The sequence below is a fragment of the Buteo buteo genome, chromosome Z, assembly GCF_964188355.1.
Source record: "Buteo buteo chromosome Z, bButBut1.hap1.1, whole genome shotgun sequence".
NCBI classification, from domain to species: Eukaryota; Metazoa; Chordata; class Aves; order Accipitriformes; family Accipitridae; genus Buteo; species Buteo buteo.
In genome coordinates this window covers 42,829,412-42,850,773 of record NC_134204.1, presented here as the reverse complement: position 1 = coordinate 42,850,773, position 21,362 = coordinate 42,829,412, and the positions used below count along the sequence as shown (strand labels likewise).

Genomic DNA, 21,362 nt, shown 5'->3' with positions numbered 1-21,362 from the left:
ACAACTAATTTTGTAACAATATAGAAATGCATAACTGTGGAATGGGATTCCAAATTTCAGCTCATTCTCAACAAGTAAGTAGGATAGAATAGTTTTCACCTCCTGACTCCCTCCCTCTCCTTTTTTAAAAAGACAAACAAAAAAACCCCCAAAACACACCACAACTGTATTTGAGTCAGGCTGCTTCTTTTTCCATCACCCCGATCACCACAGTTTATTTGTACTAAGACTTCAATTTGATTTATGCTTACCTCTCTGCTTCCAGATAACTAGAGCAAAGATGAAAGACAGCCAAATGTATTAGAGTGGAATTTTTAGTAACTTACTGAAAAATAGTGTATTGCAGCTATCAGTACTTAATTATAAATATTCAAGATACCTATGTTATTTTAAACAAACTATAATAGGTTTACATTAAGTTAAAAAAATAAATCTTAGAACATTTTGTACGTCAGTAAAAAAATGCATGCTTTTTTGTTCTGGCAGGACAATCTGCTACAGAAAGGTTACAACATCAGAAGAACTAGGCAACTTAGAACTGCCAAGCTTCCTAGAAGAGAAAGCTTGTGGAGAGGATGCACTCAGAATAAATAAGTGCAATGCTTCCACATATTTAAGTCAGCATATCCTACCATTTTTCCAGCCATATATCTAATAGCACTAAAAACAAAATCAACTTTCCTATAGAAACCACTGATGGTAGAAGACACATTAAGAATAAATGGAATTTTTTTAAAGACAATTATTCTGCAAAACACTGACATTTAGACATATTGTATATTTTATAATTAAAGCTCTTAAACATTAAAAGATTATTTTGTAGAAAAATTTACAGAGAAAATAAAGACAGTATTACCAATACGAATAGTAGCTTTTCCTTTTCGACCACTTCCTAGGACAACAGTTCTTTTCTTTGGTCTCGTTTTCAGAGCATCCTTGGAAGATGGAGATGTCAGCCACTTATACTGGAATTTATTTATTTTTTTTTTAAAGAAAGACAAATTGGTTTAGTAACTGATATTTAAAGAGGTGGTCATTTAAGATTAGAGGATGTTTTGATAGATATATGGAGAATATGGAGAATAACTGCTAGTTACGGAAAACTTAATAATAAACTGTAAAATTAAGGAAAAATAAAAATCCCACAAAGCCCCAACTCAAACACAGATTGAATGCGAGTCTGAGTGCCACATTGTAAGAAAGCATTCCCAGAACACCTTTATGACATCCCATGCAATATTTTCCTTTCTCCTGTGCAAAGCACTTCTTTTATAAGAAAAAAAAAAAAAAGGCATCAACCTTATAAAAAGGAAACTCTGGCTTTTTGCATTTCATTCTCAGAAAGCTGGCTTGCTAGGAATGACTGGCTCAGGCCAAAGATATCCAGAGTAATGAAGGCTTCCCTAACATGATTTTGTATTGCCAATAAAGTTAATATTTTTAAAAATTGGAAGTTTAATTTTCACTGCCTGTAATGAAAATTCATCCTTACACAGTAAAAGCCTCCAAACTAAAATTAAGACATAGTGATAATCAAAGGCAGCTGCTGTACTTCAAACTTCATTTCCTTACAGCAATAGCTCTATTCTTAAAAGTTCCCCTTTCACCATTAAAAGTTTTATTATTCCAGGTATATATTCTTAAGTTACAGTCTCATTTATTCTTTAGTGTGCATCAAGCTATAGTTAGTACAAAGTCCAGTGCTGAAGTAGCCATCAAAGGAAATGCAGTTGCTATTAACATAAAGCTTCTCTCGGACAACTCTAAGCCCCACATCAGAGTATCAGGAACAGTATGCCAGAGTTATTCGCACCTAATGCCAGGGAAGATTAAAATGCCATTACTGTGCTTTAACTAACCAAGTTTAGTCCAAGTTTATCATTAGCAAGAAAAACTTTTTTTTTAAAAAAACAACTCTGGACTCAGACAATCCTTTTATAAGTTTTGCTGTGTCTACGGCTGCATCTAGCTGCTGAGACAAGTGAATTGTTCATTTTAAACTAAAAAAACAGACAGAAAAAGTAAAATTAAATTGTAAACTTTTAAGAGCAAGCATATCTTAATTTTGTTTTACTACACACATAAGAGAGCAGCTATACTAGGTTAAACCTAAAGTTCATCTAGCCTAGTAGCCTTTCTCTTGTCTAGATGCCTGCTGCTGTTGTACAACATCTAAGTATAAAGACAGCAAACATATTAAGACAGTGTTGAAAAATGGCTTGAGCTGAGACTATGAAAGCAACTTGTTTTATAGACAAGTTCAGTGGATTTTTCCTTTAAGTTATACAGTCTCTCTCAGAATCTACACAAACTTTCACCACCTATTACATCCAATTATATCTACGATTACAAGCCACTAGCTAGCTACGCAGTGCTGCTAGGATAATACAACTTTCCTGTTTTAGCTGTCCATCAAATTTAAAGGCATCAATTAGCAGTAGGCATCTCTTCTTACAAACTTGAAAACCCAACCCAAAAGGCAAGCACCTACATGCTACTGAAAAGCAAAGAGAAACAACCAGTTTTTATGCAGAACAGGATGGAAGGGCTGCTGTGACTGGTATCCAGTAAGCAAGTGCTGACAGTACATTACAGGCTATTTGTGGCAGCCAAGACGTGATCTTTTGTAGTTATGATGGGTTATTATTATGACGCCATTCAAAAGCCCACCAAATTTCTTTTTAAAGCAACAAAGAAGCACCTTAATATATTTTCTGCCTAAGCAAAACCATGGAGTTGACACAACAGGTGCCATGATGAGTGGTACAGAATGCAGCTCTGCCACTTCTAAGTGGCAAATTCAACACTTCACTGAGTTTCACTCATGAGAGTTATGACAGTTTGCCTTTGGCAGGATAAAAATCTGAAACTGGAGGCAGTATTAGGGATGATCATCCATGCAACTCTTTAGTTATCTGTGGGTAAGATATAATACAAGTTAGGCCACTTGCTGCAAAAGTGACAGATTAATTTCACACAGAAAATTACATCTTACACCTTGTGTTCAAGAAGTCTCTGCACATAGGCTAAACTTAGTCCAATTGATTCCTCATTTTCTCTTAATATGAAATCCAGATCTCTAGCAAATACAATAGGTAAAAAAAAATCCATACTAAATTAAATAATTTCAAAGATAGATACGCATGTTTTCTCCACTACAAAAAATGGACCAGCATATCCTTTTAAAACCTCACAGGTCTGGAGGCAGCACACAGATGACAAAAGGAAGCAATGTAGATGCTAACTGACTGTATTCTGTTTGACAAGCTTAAGCTACAAAAACCAAACATTGCTTCTTTAAATTTGTAAACTTAGTCTATAATGGTTCCTCCATAAAAGAATTCATGGAAAACCTGAAAAATAACTGGTTTTTTTTGTATTATGCTAAAACTTGTTAAAAGTAGAAAGAAGCACAGTGTTAGTTACATCCAGAATTTAGAATATGTCATTAGGACTCCCACAAATACACTCTTAAATTGTATTTACTTGTACATTGACTTTTTAAACTCGTACGGCTGAATGTTGACTATTGGCAGAAGGAAGAAACAGTCCTTGCAGTTCTTTCTGCAACTGAGCTTAGCAACAATTTGTCTTCATTACACCTGTGACTATTTGTTAATTTATTCCCCGAGTTTTTAATCCTAAAAAAAACCCCAACCAAACACAACAACAAAACCAAAAACCACAAAACAACACACTACCAACACCCACACATAACAAAACAAACCCCCATATTGCTGACTTTCAATACAGAGCACATCAAGACACTACCTCAAAGAAACTCAACTGATTTCTCTTTATAATATCCAGGCTTCTGCAACTGAGCTCAAAACCAAGTGTAAATCCTAGATTAGGGTAGTAACTGTTTCAGTTTCAAATGAATATCAACCTCAACATCAAATGTTTGCATTCATCTTGCTGAACAGGTGGATTACTCCTTTTTGAGTGTCTGCACTGTTCCCACGATAAACAACAAATGTTATTTACAACAGCCTACTCACAGAGCTTACGAAATAAAGGTTCTAGGCTGGTTTTATTTGTGGAAGAAGCAAAGTTACTTAGCAAGCTGGTGGTCATTCATTTTGTTAACAAAGGTATGTTAGCAAAGGTTGTTTGCTTTTTCATTCATATTGTTAACAAGGTATGAAGAATACTAGCATTGCCAGTAAGGCTTAAGATACTGCACTACCTGGATGAACATAAAACAAATGTCTTGAGTTGAGTGATCTCCTAGTATATGGGAGATTCCCCAGAAAGTTTCTTCTTTTCATGATTCAACTTTCCAATCACCTTGAGCATCTCAAGGCAGATGATATTTTCATGTGATCCCTGCAACATTTTGCAAGTGTTGACTGCATCTGCCAAGGAGAAAGAGTACTCCTTCACCACCAACATCAGTTTCTCCAAAAAGGTCTTTAAGAGATTGGAGAACTGTATTAATCCTCAAGGAATTATACACACAAACTTCTCAGTTTATTAGATACTCCCTACAGATCCACAGCTCTGACTTTTAAGCCTTTTCAAAAGCAAAAGAGCAGCAAGTTCAAGAACTGGGATTGTTGCAGCTCTGTGAAAGCAAGAACAAGAGTACACTCATTTGTTTGCTGTCTCTTTTGGGAACTGAATCCAATTTCTGTGTTATAAACAAAAGACTCAGTGTTTAAACAGTATACCTAATCACAAATGGTCCAGACACTCAGTTTATGCATGTTACTGTAAACTCTCCATGGACTATTAGATAAAGATGGCAAGGGGTACTGTACTTCAACTAAACTCTGGTTCCTTAGATGATTAGCATCGGAAAGGATAGCTTTGAATAACTTAGAAAAACCATAACTATGTAAATTATTGTCAAAAAATAAGTTTCAAAATAAAGTTTTAAATTTAAAATTGTGATTTCCTTTACTTTTTAATGAAAAGTTATTATTACCATGTTAACAAGAAAGACACGTGTAACAGAAAGCCTTCCAGCAGTCCAGCAGCAATATTTACTTAATGTTCTACAGTAATGCCCAAGTATACACACACATTTCCATTTTTCTTTTCATTAAATGGATATCCTGGTTTTATTATGGTACACCTTAAATTACATAAGAAATCATACAAAATGCCCAATACAACATCATGTTGCTGCAAGTGTTTTTAGTTTGTCCCTTCATAGTGGTTTTTTGTTTGTTTTTTAAACTGCTTAAGAGTCAGACTTCTGTTTAACTAGAACAGCTGGTTTAGATTCATTCTGAACAAAGTTGTCCTTTTAAAGAAAAAAAAAAATGCAACAGCAGATACAAAGAAAACCCTAAACTCACTCCAAAACACCTAAGACGTACCTCTGAATTAGCACTATTTCCATTCATAAGAGCTCTTTCAATAATGTTTTTCATCATAACGTGATCTAGAATGAATTAAGATATCTTATTAAGAATTTCCAGTATGAAACAAGTACTTATGCAAACAAATAGATCATTGAATAAGCAGTACACATTTCCTACCCTACTTGCTTCCCCATTTTAAAAATGTTTACAAAATGCTGTTACAGGCTTTTCCCCCCTGAGTTACCGAAAAAAAACCACTCCAAAAACCCACAAAAAAACCCCCAAACACCAAACCCCACAATCACAAAGAGCACAAAGATACAGATACATACCAATTAATGGATTTTTTCTTATGTCAAGTACCACTAATGTTGTATTAGTTTGAAGAGCATCTAATAATGACCTTGCTCCTTCATTGGATATTCCACACTGCTGCAAATCAAGTGCTAAAATGTTTAAGGAGGTAAACAAAAATATTCAGTGGCATAACCTGTAATCAGTATTTAACACAATCCACACCTGAAAACAACCATTTCATAGAACACGCAGCATGAGAAAAGAGGACATGATAATAACAGCCATGTGTAAAAACAAGAATATTACTTTCAGAAAAGAAAACTAGAAATTTATATCAGTATTATAAACATTAAGAAATAACTGCTAAAAAACTGCAAAGGAAGGAATATAAAAATCACAGTTAAGTCACTGTTCTTGACAATTCCTACTAGATATAATATTCCCAGGCACCAATTAATTCAACTGCCCAAGGTAACATCATATGTAAAAACACACAACTTAGGTCTAAGAAGTCTGAGTCAACGCTTCTACAAGTTCATTGCTTGCACACATCAGTAAGTTACATGGTCACCATGAAATATTACTATCATGGCTTTGGCGTTTATTTCATGTTGTGCATATGCAGTATCACAGAATGGTTGAGGTTGGAAGGGACCTCTGGATGTCATCTTGCCAAACCCACCTGCTCAAGCAGGCTCACTTAAAGCCAGTTGCCCCATACCATGTCCAGACAGCTCTTAAAGACCTCCAAGGAGGAAGACTCTACAACCACTGCGGGCAACCTGTGCCAGCGTTCAGTCACCCTCACGGTATGAAAGTGTTTCCTGATGTGCAGAAGGTACCTTCAGTGTTTCAGTCTGTGCCTACTTCCTCTTGACCTGTCACCAGGCACCACTGGAAAAAGCCATCTTCTTTAGAGCCTCCCTTCAGATATTTATACACCTTGACGAGACCTGCCCTGAGCCTTGCCTTCTCTTCTCCAGGCTAAACAGTCCCAGCTCCCTCAGCCTTTCCTGAAGTGAGAGTTGCTGTAGTCCCTTCATCATCTTAGTGGCCCTTTCCTGGACTCTATCCAGTAGCTCTAGCTCTCTCCTGCACAGGGGGACCCACGTCTGGTCTCACCAGTGCTACGTAGAGGGGAAGAATCACCTCCTACAACCTGCTTGCAAGTCTCTGCCTAATGAAGCCCAGGATACCACTAGCCTTCTTTGCCACAAAGGCACTTGCTGGCTCATGGTCAGCTTGTGGTCCACCAGGACCTCCAGGACTCTTTTCACAAAGCTGCTTTCCAGCCACACAGCCCCCAGCATGTTCTGGTACATGGGATTATTCCTGCCCAGGTGCAGGACTTTGCACTTCCTTTTGTTAATTTCCTGAGGTTCCCATCAGCTCATTTCTCCAGCCTGTTGAGATCCCTGTGGATGGCAGCACATTCCCACCTTCCCAGGGATCCAAGTAAGGCTAACTGGCCTGTAGTTCCCTGGGTCCTTCTTCCCAGCCTTCTTGAAGACTGGAGTGACATTTGCTATCTTCCAGTCCTCAGGCAGCCCTCCCAACCACTATGATCCTTCACGGATTATTGAATGGCCTCAAAATTATATCAGCCAGCTCCCCCAGCACTTGTAGATGCATCCCATCAGGGCCTATGGACTTCTGTATGTCCAGTTTGCTTAAGTATTCTCTAATCTGATCCTCTTCCATCAGTATGCATGTTATCTGTACACCTAGCTCAAACTATAAAAAGATATCAACAGGTAAGTATTTGATTCTATGTACGGAATGCTATGACTTACACCAGCACCGTTAGTCATTTTGTACAGATATATTGTAGAACAAATTACTTCTCCAAAACACTACAGGACAATACTAGATGATACAATAGTATTCACCCACTTTGACAATTCAAAAGAGGAAGAGAAATTTCTTTTGAAGAAAGATTATTCTTTCCTTGCTGAACAGCGAGTTACTCTTCTAGCTACATTTGCTACAACAGACAATTTTAAGTTTTCTGCCTGCCACTACTGTATTTTAAGAGCAGTATTTCACAATACCTTTAAGCCAAAGATCCTCTCCTAGACAGTCTGCAAAGGCACTTGCTCCTCTATCTCCAACAAGCATGTTGCAGTTGAAAGTAATCCGCCTCAAACCGGTCATATAGTCAAGGTCAGGTCTCCTGTAGCGAAGGCTTTCAGCCCAAGCTTCACCATGTCTTTTCATTGCCTGGTGCTTTGCAAACAAAGAAGGTGTTACCAAATGCAAAGGCAAAGCCATTATTGATGGCAAGATCAGAGGTTATCTTTGTTTGTAATTGATGTTTAACGGCTTGAGTGCTGATATAAGAAAAACAGTCATACCATTTCTGAGTTTGAGTCATTTTTAAACATTACAGTTAAGTCATCTTTGTTATCATCCAATTTGCAATGCAAATTATTAAATATAGCTACAAAACATCTTATTAACTTCTTTTGGCAGACAGACACTTTCAACACATCTTGAATAGGAAATACACACTAGGAAATTATGTGCTTTCTTCCAAACCAATGTTAACATTAATTAGAATATTGTACTAGTCACAAGCTTACTAATCAGTTAATTAGTAGCTTCTAAACTGTAACTCAATTATTCTTACCCAACGCTTAAGAATACTTAAGACATTTTTTAAAATTTGTGACAATGAAAGAAGCATTCCCCAAAACAGGTGTCAGACATTTACAGCCCTAATCCTCATTTAAAGAAAATACCTCAGTCTGAACTGTTATTTAACTGATGTTTACTAAGAAATACCATATTTAAATCCAACACCAGTAAGCTGCTTTTGGCATACAAAGTCACAAAATTCACATACTTAACTTCAGTATTCACATATGCTGCTCACAAAGATTTAGAGCTTGAAAGTCAAAGAAAAAAAATCAAATGCATTTGATTGTTCACAAGTTCTTGTGAACATCTGATTCTAAGAAAGGTGATTAAATTACCTTTAATACATTTGCTATATGTTCTGCCCCTCGCCATGTGAGGCTACATCCTGTGAAATTTACATATCTGATCGTGGCTGAATTCTTTATACTCTGACAGATTGCTGAAGAAAACAAAAGCACACGTTATCCACACATACCACAGCCAGATTACCAGAACACACTTTTTCACTGCCATATTAAGAAGCTGGATCAGCCTTAATAGGCAAAAGCCTTGACAAAGAACTAGTGTTGAAATACAAAGTATATCTTAAATACATTTAAAGTGTTCAAGATTATATATTTCTAGCACAAGTGTTTAGCAAAGACTATCTGAACAAGCTAAAATATGAACAAATCAAGAAAGAGCTAACCTCAAACAAATATTATGACTATTGTTCTAAATAAAAGTACAAACATCATTATAAAGTAGTATGGCTGTTTACTAGCATCAAGTGAAGAAATTCAAGTCTTCAAAAGTTGTTAAGTCATGTAGAATAAAGTGAAGACTTATTTTAATCACTACAGACAAATTTAAAACAGGAATGGAAATACTGAAAAAAACGTACCTATTTAAAGGACTCAAAAAAAAAAAAGAGAAGTATATTTACATGGTTTTGATTCTGAACTTACTTTCTAATCCTCCATCTCCAATTGGACAGTGGGCTAAAGAGACACTCTCCAGAGATGAAGCTGTGGCCAAGCCCTTCAGAATAAAAACAACATTTGTTAACTGGCTTGAAAAGCAAAAATACAAACAGATAAAAGACCAAGTCACCCAGACTGCTCAGACCTCTTTGTGCTCCCTACAAAAAACTCTAGGGCGTTCAGAGGAAGGTCAAAACAAGTGAATCTTAAAGCCAAGTTTAAGCTAGTTCATTTCTTTAGCACAAGAGGAGCAGTAGCCTACAGGCAACAAGCAGCAAACTCCTTTCCTAGAAGACAATCACCAGTGAAGTGGAGAGTGTTCCAACAAGATGTCTTGAAGACCTGTTTTTATCTCCTTGGTGTCCTTCTCTCATGCACATGCACAGTAGTTTCAGTCACACGCATAACTTATGCTCCCCAAACACAAGGCAGAGATGTTGCTAAGAACTCTAATAAGCCTTGATGAATCAGGGCAAGGGAAGGTTATGTGATTTTGACAGGTTCAGCAAGACTACATTATACTAAATGTCTCAGCAAGAATCATTCATGTGATGGATAACACAAAGATATCTTAGAAGAAGAACATCTTGTCTGTGACATATTTACAAAATTTAGTTGCTACTTCTCTATGTTCTGAGCATATTTTCCATTTATTTGTATACTAATATATTCTCACCTTTGTTAAAAGTATTAGATCTCTCTCCCTCAGAAGCAAACCCTGCAGTTCTAAATTTTTTAGTACATCTGATATACTGAGACAGCCTTTGACAGCTTTGCATAGTTGGCCAGTCAAGTCTTTTGATCGAATTGCTGGAATTCGCCTTCTAAAGTAAGTTTTATATCTTTCAACACCTAGTAAACAACAAAAATTACACATCAGTAAAATCCAGTCCCTATTGACTTAAAAACAATCATAATCACACCTTGCTTTTTTGCTGCTTTTCTTAAATAGAAATAATTCCTTAGGTATTACAATTCCTCCCCCCTGTGTATTCAATCACACAAAAGTTTTACGCAACAAATTCTAACATGCATGCACCAATGTATTTATCTTTTATAGCCATCACTACAAACCTGATTCTCCAAGACTCTGTTGATGAAAACTTCTTATTCCAATAGAAGTCAGGGTCTTATTATGCCTGATAGAATTCAGAAGTGGTACCCAATCAGCAGCTTTGATGTGATCTACAATTAGATCAAGAGCACCCTGAGTCAGGTTAGCCTTCACAGCTTTCAGTGGGACAGAGCCTTGAAGAGCACACAGATGTTCATAATGTGAGTAGAAATCCAGCATGCACTGTCTTCTTATTTTGACTGACTCAATCATTTTTTATGTGATGTCTCTCTAAAATGAGAGGGAAAAAAAAAAGTAAACTTTTTCCAGCATATAATTGATTTCATAACACAGTCTCAACTCAATATGCATACCCAAAACATGCATATTGTATAACATTTACATGTCTTTGATGTGGCAGCTAAAACATCAATGTCTTGTGATGCTCACTACCTGTGTGAGTACAGTTGAATGAATAAGGAGGTGGGAAAAAACCCAACCAAAACCCATGCATTTTTATTCTCCCACACAAACAGGTATACCCAAAACACAAAAGGCCTAATGTTCAAGCACAAACTGCTGTAAAGTTCTCGTTTTCCTCTCAAAATTTAATTTTGTAATGTCAGGGTCTGCAGACTCCTGAAAGCCTTGGACACCCCCTGACCCAACATCAAGGGATACAAATGACTATTCCATGGAGAACTAGTTGTGAGCTTCTCTGCTACTTCAATCAAAAGCCTAAATTCTCATAATACAGAATAAATTGTGTGTTTCCTAAATATTTTTGCTATTGCATACCTTATGTACTTATCCCAGTAAATTTAGGAAAGCACTCTGCAGGTCTAAGTTTTTGTTACACATTAGTACCCATGTAGCAAAACAGCACTAACTCCCAAGTAGAATCTCTAAACACTGCCATGGCACAGCTATTAAGAGTAAGTAATTCTACGGTCTCAGTAGGAATGTTTGTCAGGATATTTAGAGGATCCACTTATTTATTTATGATTCAAGACAGCATTAAGTATCCCACACAGGGTATCAAACATTGTTCACATTTTTTCATATTGTTAAAGACTAGAAAGCTTCAGCCGATCTTCTGAAACACTCTGTATGTCAACATGGGACAAGAATTACTGAATATGTACAACTATGTGAGGAGAGCCATTTGTACAAATATAATTTTGAAAAAAATCACATTATTAGTATTTGGATGAAACTGTAATACTAATAGGAAGAGAAACTCTAATGATAGCTCTCCTACACCCTTCTATTCTTTTATTTTAGCTCTGATTTACTAGCATTAGATAATCACCACACTGTGGCCACAGTAACAGAAATGAGTAAATTATAATCCATCACTTCAGCTTCAGAAAGTGACTGACCATCAGTCGTAAAGCACCACTGACTTCAGGCGGTGTATCAATGAGCAATATAGTAGCTTTTTCTCTCCAGGGCTTAAACAATACTCTTTTACGGTGGCTTTCATTGCAACACCTGAACACCACACCTCTAACAGAAGTAAAGGAAGGAGCTCCTGGCCCTAGCACTGAAGTTTAACCCACCTGCAGGTGGAGAGGAAAAGGGCCAGACTAATCAGACCCACAGTACCTTCCAATTGAGAAACAACTATATGAAGTAGAGCTCTTCTGCGTGGAAGTTAGTGCACCTAACACAACCCCTAGAGTATCTTGACTGGCTCTGAGAATGTACACAAGGCACAATGATTTACTGTCTCTTTCCATGCAGAAGCAAGACGACATCAGACAATACCAGCTAGTGACAAAGTGAAAAAAGAAACAAAACACAGAGTAAACCTGAGAAATCCAGTTGCACACCAAGAGTTTTTATGAAGCTCTAAGTTTATAGCAATTCAAAAAACAGCTGGGCAAATTTATCGGGGGGTAAAGAAATGTGCCATACAAGACCACTGACCACAGAAACAATGACCATGCCCTGCATCCGGAACTGCAAGACACACACAGGAAGCTCAACTACCCACTTACTCTCTGCTTAGGCGCTTTATTAAGCATGGCCTGGTGGTCTGCTGGGGCTAAACACATTTTATTCGACCTGCTGGACCGCTGTATTCAAGAATGTAATACAGCATCCACTTAACATACGCAAACTACTCCGGTTATAACTGGGGTAAAATAGTGGTTTTTCACTTTTCGCCCACTCAATACTGCCACCAACTCAGGGAACTACTTCAGCGCCCCACTTCCCCAGCCAGCATGAACTGGGGACTGCGCGGTCCGCCACCAGCCGCGGGGATATGAGAAGCGCCCAGGGGGCGGCAGCAGCAGCGACAGTCGCTCGCTCGCTCGCTCCCTCCCGCCCCGTACGCTCCCCCCCCCCCCCGCCGCCCGGACGGTCCCACCCTCCCGGAGGCGGCCTCAGCCAGCCCCTGCGGACTCCCGGCTGGGCCACCAGCCCCCTGCCCCGGGGGACACGACCGCGCAGGAGTTACCCGCCTTCTCCCCCGTCCCCCCGCCCCGAAGCCCGCGAGCGGCCGCTGAAGGGCGCCGTCGGCCTACGGCGGCAACCTCGCACCTCCTGCCGAGCCCGCCGGCGACCGCCAGCCCTCCGGAGAGCCGCCCGCCTCCGCACGGCGCCGAGCCGTTTCCCTGGGATCCCAACCGCCCGCCGCCACGTGGCTGCGCGGGGCTGCCACCCCGATTGGCTGCCGCCCCGCCCGCCTCCTGCCTTCCTACATTCAAAATGGCCGCCCCGCCCCACCAATCGCGCTCTAGGGGCGCGGGCGTTCCCCGCCGCCCTAAGCGCCGCCCCCGGCCCCGGCCCCGGCCCCGGCCCCGGCCCCGGCCCCGGCCCCGGCCCCGGCCCCGGCCCCGGCCCCGCGGGTGGGCGGCCCGGCAGGCAGCCGAGGCGTGGGTGAGGTGCGGTTAGCTGTCCTCCCCCTGACTGCCGCGCAAGCGCTGCCGCTGAGGGCGGGGGAGGTCTGGTACGTTGCCCTCTGCCTCATCCCCACGTGAGCGCGGCCCGTCGTCTGCCTTCAGAGCAGAGCGAGGCAGGAGGGGGCTGAAGGCGGCGGAGGTGTCAGGCAGACGATCTACAGCTAAACGGAAAGCGCCGTTGCCCCGTCCTAAAATACGCTTTAAGAGCTAGAAGAAAGCAAGCCGGCCGTCCTTCAGTATGTCTTCATACACGCTGCGTAGCTATACTGTCGGCAAAGCACGCGCGTCGGGAGCTGTACAGCTATGGAAACGTTCTGATTTGCAGCAGTAGCTGCAGTCTGCTGGTCTGGTCTGAGCCCTCCGAGAGAAACAAATCCCTCTTCCACAGCTACATTTCTCATTAGTTTGCCAGGTGAGTTTACGCAGGCAAGGCTTCAGTTCCGATCAGAGTTCTCGCTGACGTTCAGCACGGAGCGTTACAAAGTGCCCATCAGGGCAAAACGGCTCAAATGTCATCCATGCACTGATCCTAGAATTGGCAGTTCATTCATGGATAGCCACGCCAACTGCTTAAGACTAAGAGCGATTCGGTTATTTAACAAACACACACGTATATATATATATACACACACACACACAATTTATACCCGTTTCTTTTCCAAGTTAGGTAAAGGTGGCCTGTCCACCTATGTCAAAGCCGATAGTTAATGTCTACTTTAGAGAATAAGTCCAATTAAAAAAAAATTAATGTCCAATCAAGAATAGATGATGTGTCATGATTCAGAATACCATACATCCCAACACATTATCATATAGCAAAAATGATGCTTCTAATTACCCCAGGGGTCTAGCACTAATCCTAGTCATCGTGAAGCAGTTTAGTTGTACCCTCAATGATGTAAGATAAGAATAGAGAAAGGCTTTATTAGAGAATTCATTAGTTAATACAACTACAACCACTACTACAGATCAAACTATTGCAATCATACATTAAGTTCTTACAGTAGTCCGTGACTGACTCACAAATATATGCATTACATCTACTGAAGTAAATAATTCTTTATTTGATAAACAACAAGCAACCTTTTCTTGTCCGGAATTAGAGAGTCCTAAAGCTTTTAATACTTTGTAATTAAAATGATACCATTTCCACATGCTCCCAAAGGAAATCCCTTGCATTTAATATTAGCATTTGTCGGTTCTTGAATTTGATCTTTAAGATGGTGTTACTTTGTCTGCCGCCGCGTCCTCCAGTGATGTTGGTTTACTTTCATATCTGATTGTAATGTCCACAACTAACGCCTTTATCTCCCTTAGCAAATACCAGATCAGGTTTATATAATTCATGTTGTTCATCTGTTAGCAAAGGCTCTTGGAATACTATCCAATCTTTCTTTCTAGCTTCTTGTACTAGTATTTTGCATAATTAGTTATGTCTTTTTATCCTGGCATCTTGCACCATGGGGCAATATCCAATGATATGTGCACAAGTTTCATTCTCTGCTTGACAATGTTGACATGATTTAATTTGTGACTCTTGTCTTCCTTTTGGCAAGAATTCTCTTGTGGGATAAATGTTTGCTCTTAATTGTTGTGCTGTGGTGAGTTTTCTAGGGGGAATGCCTCTAGAGTATTCAATCCAACTGTTATTCATTTTATCCTTCTCAGAGTTGGTAATCCCATGGCCCTGGGACAGAAGCTTGGTCCAATTCATAAATTCTTGGTTTCGTCAGTTACAAGGTTTTGGAAAAATAGTTTTTGGAGCAGGCATCTCCCATTCCAAAACTGGTTCTTCACCGCCCAATTCCTCTGATATCACCATAACCGCCCTCGGGTCCCGGATGGATGGGATTTTATCCTTATCTCCTCCAGCTGTAATCCATAGTCTTTCAAATTCTTTCTCAATCCCCTCTTGTTTTACAATTGCTCTTATTGTTTCATCTGAAGATTGTGCAATTCTATGTAATCTTTGGGCTTGTCTAGGGATCAGTCCCGAAAGTCTGGTAATACCTAGGCCTCCATCCCGAGTACTGATGTACAGGATAGCATCACAGGTACTCGCTAGTAGATGTAACCATTCCTTGACAGCCGCTCAAATTGCCAGGTCAAGCATTTCCAGGTATGTTACTTTTACGTCAGCATGGTCTGCTAAGTAGATCAATCATGGAATAGCATATCCTTTCAAGATGTCCACCTTCTGAAATGGTTTCAAAGAAGACTCTCCAATTTGTTGCAGCCAACCCTTTGCCTTCTCCAGTAGTTCTGGGTTTGATATTCCAGTCCATGCCAGCTACTTTTCAGAGCTACCTGGTTCAATCATATTAAGGGGGGTGCCATTGATTACCCATGGAGGACAGTCATTGAGTGTATATGAGTCTCTCATAGGTTGGATGTAAAAGCCATGGCCTTTCTCCCCCTGTGTCTTGAGGCCTGTTAGATCACAAAAGACCTCTAAGATTTTAATATTCTTCTGCATTCCATCCCATGATCCACTCAACAGTACTAAGTCATCTGCAAAAGCCATAGTTGTTACAAGTTTCAAGCAGTGTTGGAATCTGTTTCCTTCTTCCTTCAACTTGCACAGTAGGGGGTCCACAGATAAGTTGAATAAAATTGGAGACATTGGATCACCTTGTTTCACACCAATCCAAATCCCAATGGGATCTGACTGCTCATTCTTCATGTTAATATGAGTATTGATATTCTGATACAACTTTGTAATCGGGGTAATAATATGATTGTCTACACCCTTTTGTTTTAGAGCCATAAGTATGTGAGAATGGCTCACAGTGTTGAAGGCTTTGGCTTAGATCAATGAAGACTACCCCTAGGGGTTGATGTTCTTTCTTTGCATTCCTAATTAGAAGTTGTAGTAATTGTAGATTTTCTGCACATCCTGATGATCTAATAAATCCCCTTTGCCGTGGATTAATGGGTCATGCCTTAGTCAACCTTGCTGTCAGAATCCTTGAGAATAACCTCAAGACAGTTGATCTGGTGGTAATTGGTCACCAATTGTTGATGTCATTCTGGCGCTCTAGTAAGGATGATTTTGATACTAACACAGTCCAACATTCTTTTACCATGTCCAGTACAATCCCAGGTACAAACGATAGATTGAATAACTCCATTAACTGAGTAAAGTGAAGATCTATCTTAATGATGTCCCTCAAACTTAGTCCATCAGGTCCTGGCACTGCATTCTTACTCATCCCTCTGATATTTTTAGAGATTTCTTTCGCCATGATCATGGCTTCAAATGCTGAGTTGTCCACTTGACCGGTGGTTCTGAAAGCAGCTGGGCCCTTGAATGTTCCCGGCAATTCCCATCTCAACTTGAACACCTTGCACACTTCATCCTGTGCGATACCACACTCCAGGGATGCCACATCACCCAGGATAATACCGGCAAGATTCCCTCTCTCCAGATAAAACAGCCACTAGAATCATAGGAATTGCCCCACTTTACAGCTCTCTTCTTCATACATTTCTTTGGTGGTTCAGAAGGACGAGCCCTTTGGGCCATTTGATGCTTTCAACTTTGGCTTGCTTTCAACTTGGTGGACTTCATAAGCAGGCATGAATAGCAGTCCTCAATCGCCTCATCAACTCCTGTTGATGGGTCTTCTTTCCCTTCAATCACCTTTTCAAAAGTTCCCCGAAGAATGGGCAGTTTTTCAGATGCTACCCATTCAGAAATCACCCTTCGATAATGGGACCTCAGTCCTTCTTCCACCTGTGGTCCAATGTTCACAAGACGTTCCCACTCTTTTTCTAGATGTTTTGTCCAATCTTGATCTTTTTCCCTTCTTTTCACCAGAGTCTTATGGAGAGCCCTTCTCTTCTTACCCGTTTCATTGTTTTTGACAGAATATGTTCTGCAATCAACTTATTGATGTTTTTACTTCCCTCATACTGTTTATCCAACTTCCTCAATAACTCCACCTCCTCTTCTGTCCAGCACTGCTGATGTACCCCTCTAGCAGTCCCCTTTTTGGGGCAAATGTCAGCAATCCACTCAATATTTCTAGTAACTGGATGCACCAAGCGCTTACGTTGCCCCAGGCTGATTTTCGTTTCAGATGTCCTCTTGCACTCCTCACATTTCCAACCCTCCACCAGGGCAGCTTCCATAGCCCCCTTACACTTCGGGAAGTGGCAGGCAATACTATGATGTTTCACACTAGTTCTCCCACACTGAGCACACTGGAACAGGATCTTTTTCTTTCCATATGCTCTCTTTGGATGTTTAATCAATCCCAACATCTTTCCTATCATGTTTCCACAGCATGGACAGGATCTTCACCACCAGTATACCTCTGGTTGGCAAGTCACCACTGGGGCCTGGGATAGATGTTGATGGCAATAGAGAAAATTGAGCCATGGCTCTAGGAGGTGAGAGTTTCCCCACCTTTTCATTCTCAGTCTCCCATAGGGATAGGCTGAACACATTGCCCTTGAGACTCGAGGAGGTAGGTATCTCATGCACCTCCAGTAACATGGCCTAACTGTCAGTCAAAATAGAAGAATGCTGCCACTCCAAACCAACTACTTCTGGGTTAACAAACTCCAACACTCTCAGATCAAACCTCACCTCCAGCAACTTCCCATGGTCTCTCATGGTATGAGTGACCACATCGTCTCAGAAGTCCAAAAGACTTGTTTGTGTGGCAACTGATACAAATGCAATTCGCATTGGCTGACCCATTTTTCCAGTCCTAATATGAGGGTCTGTATAAGCCAAACAGCACAACCCTCAAGGGCTGTCAGACTAGGCCCTACCACACCCATGGGCACAGGTTTTGGGCAGCGACAAAAAAAAAAAATCAGTGCCAGGCATTTGTTTCACCTTTGAAAAAATACTATTGAGTGGTTGGTGAAGCCAGTCAACAGGGAGGCAGTAGCCATAGTTCCCACCATGGAGCAGAGGTCATCTTGGTTACCCCGAAAGGCATCCAGCGGGACCACGAGGAGGTGTGACCTCTGCAGCTCTGCCCAGTTGATAACTATGATCCCATCTTAAGAGAGTCATAGTTACTTCTGCAACATAACTGCTAGTGACACCAACTACTTAAGAAAATGATTACTGTAAATTGATGACTAAGCAATTTGGTTACTTGAAAAGTTACACTTCTAGTCTGCTTGTAGGTAGCTGGATTTAAACTCTAAACCTGAGCAAACTCCAGAGAAATTAAACAGGTTAAGGCCCCTAGAACATTGTGAGAACTCTGTCTGTTCACACAGATGTAATATTACTCAGTCTTTAACTGACATCAGAAGCAACTTAAGTAGCCTGTGTGCTATGACCAAGTGTGCCAAAGAAGAATTATTTCAGTAAGTCTGAGGTTACATCCATACAAGTTGTTTCACCATGACATTTTGTGAATTGAACATAAAAGACACAGGCACACAGCATCATAATCAGCCAAATGGCAACAGCAGTTTTTCTTTTCGAGACTGTATGGCAAAATATTTCTGGTGCTTATTGTACCTCCTTATCATACCTTATCATACCATACCTTATCATCAGACTAAACTCAAGCAAATTAAAATTTAAATGTTGTCAAGAATCTTTACTTTTAAAGATTTGCTGTTTGTGCTACTTAGTTAAATCACTCTTTAACAGGTAGGGAGTTAATGGGTAGGGACTACTTCACTGCCAGCTCACATGCATTTGACATTTTCTCTTTGATTAATATGTCCATGATCACTTTTGGACTTTTTTCTAAGTTCCTTTACTCATCTTATTTCCCTGGATAGCCTTTTCATTCAGTCAGGATTTTGCTCTGGTACAGTGTGACATCTACAAACCATCTGTTATCTACAAATCAAAGGTGTAAAGGTGACAACCTTATCTTCTAAAATCACTTAGAGATGGAATTTTTAGGCATATCCCTATTTTCTTTAGAAAATTAATCTGATGTGCTTGATATGATATTTCAGAAGTAGTAACTTGGACTTCTATGCATTTTAATCTATGAAAAATAGAAAACATCTGTGAATATTCCAGGAGGGACAGACCTGGTATTCACAGACATTATATATTGGAGACTCTCCAGCCTTGCATTTTGTTGTCAATTTCAATGTCAATTATGCTGTCGACTGTAGATACTAGGATTTCGAGATGAATTTTGAATCACAGCAGCACTGTCACTGCCATGTAAATGAAACAAGAAGCTTATCTGTATGCAATGGATTAGTCATGTGTTGTGCACCAAGAATGAGCCTGAAATAAAAGCAAGATGAAGAGTGATTAGACTGTTAATACAGCTTTTGTTATTTTGTGGCATGTCAAAACTATTATCCATGTTCTGTATTGGCTATAGCCTTGAAACAATCACACTAGATCTCTAAAACTGCAGGCTGCATAGATCATAATTAAGTTATAATTAAAAGGGAATTTGTCTTGTCAGTAAGTAGACATCTCCAAAGCTGAAATTCATTAATATTGCAGAGAACTTGCTCCAAGTTGCTCTCTACCAAACGTGGTTTTCTTTAAAAAATAATGCTGAGCATCCCTTTCCTCAGAATTTGATTCATTGGTTTTACTTTGCATTCTATTTACTCCTCTAAAGTTTAAGGGTTTTTTTACACTTTTTTTTTTTTTTTAAAATCAAATTTTCGTACACATGACACAGATCTGCCAAAAGGGCTGGGTACTGAGGAAGTGTCAAAAGTGTTCTGTGTGTATGAATCATTGTGTAGGCTCTAAATGCAGGCTTCATGCAGTAGACAGCTGTAATATGTGTAATGATGAATCTACAGTGGATGTCTGATTCTGCTTCCCAGTCTTCCATTTGTAGGGTTTTCACGGCCGACAAACTGAAGTAATCTTCTTTTATGGCCACTGTGTGCTTTCAAAATAACAGGAAGGTTTGGATCATTGATCAGTTGCTAAAAAATTTAATAAGATATTGTCATTCAAGAATTGTTCTAGATTTTCAGGAAAAAAAACATATGGGCAAGCTATGACCACTTCAACCTGAACCACAGTATTGTGTGAACGGGGTATGTACTACACTCCCTCTTGTTTTGAAAATGAAGTCTTCCTGTCATTCAAAAGTATACTATAGTCTTTTGTGGTCACAGACTTCCAGATAGTTAACACTAGTCTGATAGATTCAATGTAGAAAGAACAGAAGACAGAAGATAAATGTATTAGAGCATCAAAGTTTGCCACAGTTGACACTTAACAATATTTATTCAGGACACTAGAAAAGAGGCTGATTTACAGTATTAGTGATTGATAAGATACTAACACAATGCATTTTTTAATAGCTTTTCTTCATTCCTTGAATTTATTCATTGCTGTATATAGAAGTCCAACTCACTCAGCAATAATGAGACCTTTTTTTTGATTCTTAGTAACTATCCATATAGTTAAAGTAGTATTTAAATATTTTTAAGCATGTAATATATATGACATGCTTGTAAAAACATGTATTTGGGGGTACTTAGGTCTTGGAGTAAGCCATTTTGCTGTATTTCTATTTTTTCAAGTTCAGTCATTGCCTGCATAGCACTTCTGACAATATTCTGACAGTATTATGAAAGCTATTTAGTTAATTTTGTCTCATTAAAGCATTAAAAAATGAGACTTGGAATTTTTACTGTAGTGTTTTATGTTTTCTCTTTGGCTAGATTTCTCATTTTTTTGTAAAATGTCCTATATTTTGTAATTGTGACTATAACCACTAGTTGCTTTTTCAGTCAGAGACAGTTCCCATTACTGTTTTAGCTCTTCAAAAATATGAAATGATTTGGTGAGATACCAGATGTCTCTGTTCTAGAGAACAGTCCCAAAACAGACCTAATTCTGTCACTTTGGCAAATGATGTCTTCTTCACCAGTCATCATTTTGCTGAATTTGTTGAACTAATTCTTTTTCTCACTGTTTTCTTCCTATATCTTTCTAGACCATATGCTCTTTGGATTTTTTTGTTTGTTTGTTTGATGTATACTAACTCTAATTTTCAATCTGATTTAACCCGACAAGCATTTGTCAGTCTCACACCATAGCCAATGTTAGCTTACTTACAGGCATCAGGGAGAAAAAAAAAAAGGGCTGTGCACTCTACCCTGTCAGTGGTGGGCAGCAGGTATTTTCTCTTGGCTGTATGAGGACGTCTGGAAGGTATCCTACTTGACTTGGTGTACTTCCACATTATATCTTACTGCACAGTAT

The 21,362-nt window shown here is 39.6% G+C and overlaps 1 protein-coding gene across 1 annotated transcript in view; it reads right to left on the bottom strand.

Moving 5' to 3' along the window:
* The window catches only part of CEP78 (centrosomal protein 78), a 28,589-nt gene extending 15,681 nt beyond the window's left edge, over positions 1–12,908 (bottom strand). The window contains exons 1-9 of the mRNA XM_075019977.1: positions 12,816–12,908; positions 10,286–10,556; positions 9,888–10,063; positions 9,197–9,269; positions 8,585–8,688; positions 7,661–7,835; positions 5,645–5,758; positions 5,328–5,392; positions 857–965 (exon numbers count right to left, since the gene is read on the bottom strand). Of these exons, the coding sequence (XP_074876078.1) occupies positions 857–965; positions 5,328–5,392; positions 5,645–5,758; positions 7,661–7,835; positions 8,585–8,688; positions 9,197–9,269; positions 9,888–10,063; positions 10,286–10,538 (1,069 nt within the window). The 5' untranslated portion in view covers positions 10,539–10,556; positions 12,816–12,908. The remainder of the gene's footprint in view (positions 1–856; positions 966–5,327; positions 5,393–5,644; positions 5,759–7,660; positions 7,836–8,584; positions 8,689–9,196; positions 9,270–9,887; positions 10,064–10,285; positions 10,557–12,815) is intronic.
* Between the last annotated feature and the right edge of the window lie 8,454 nt (positions 12,909–21,362).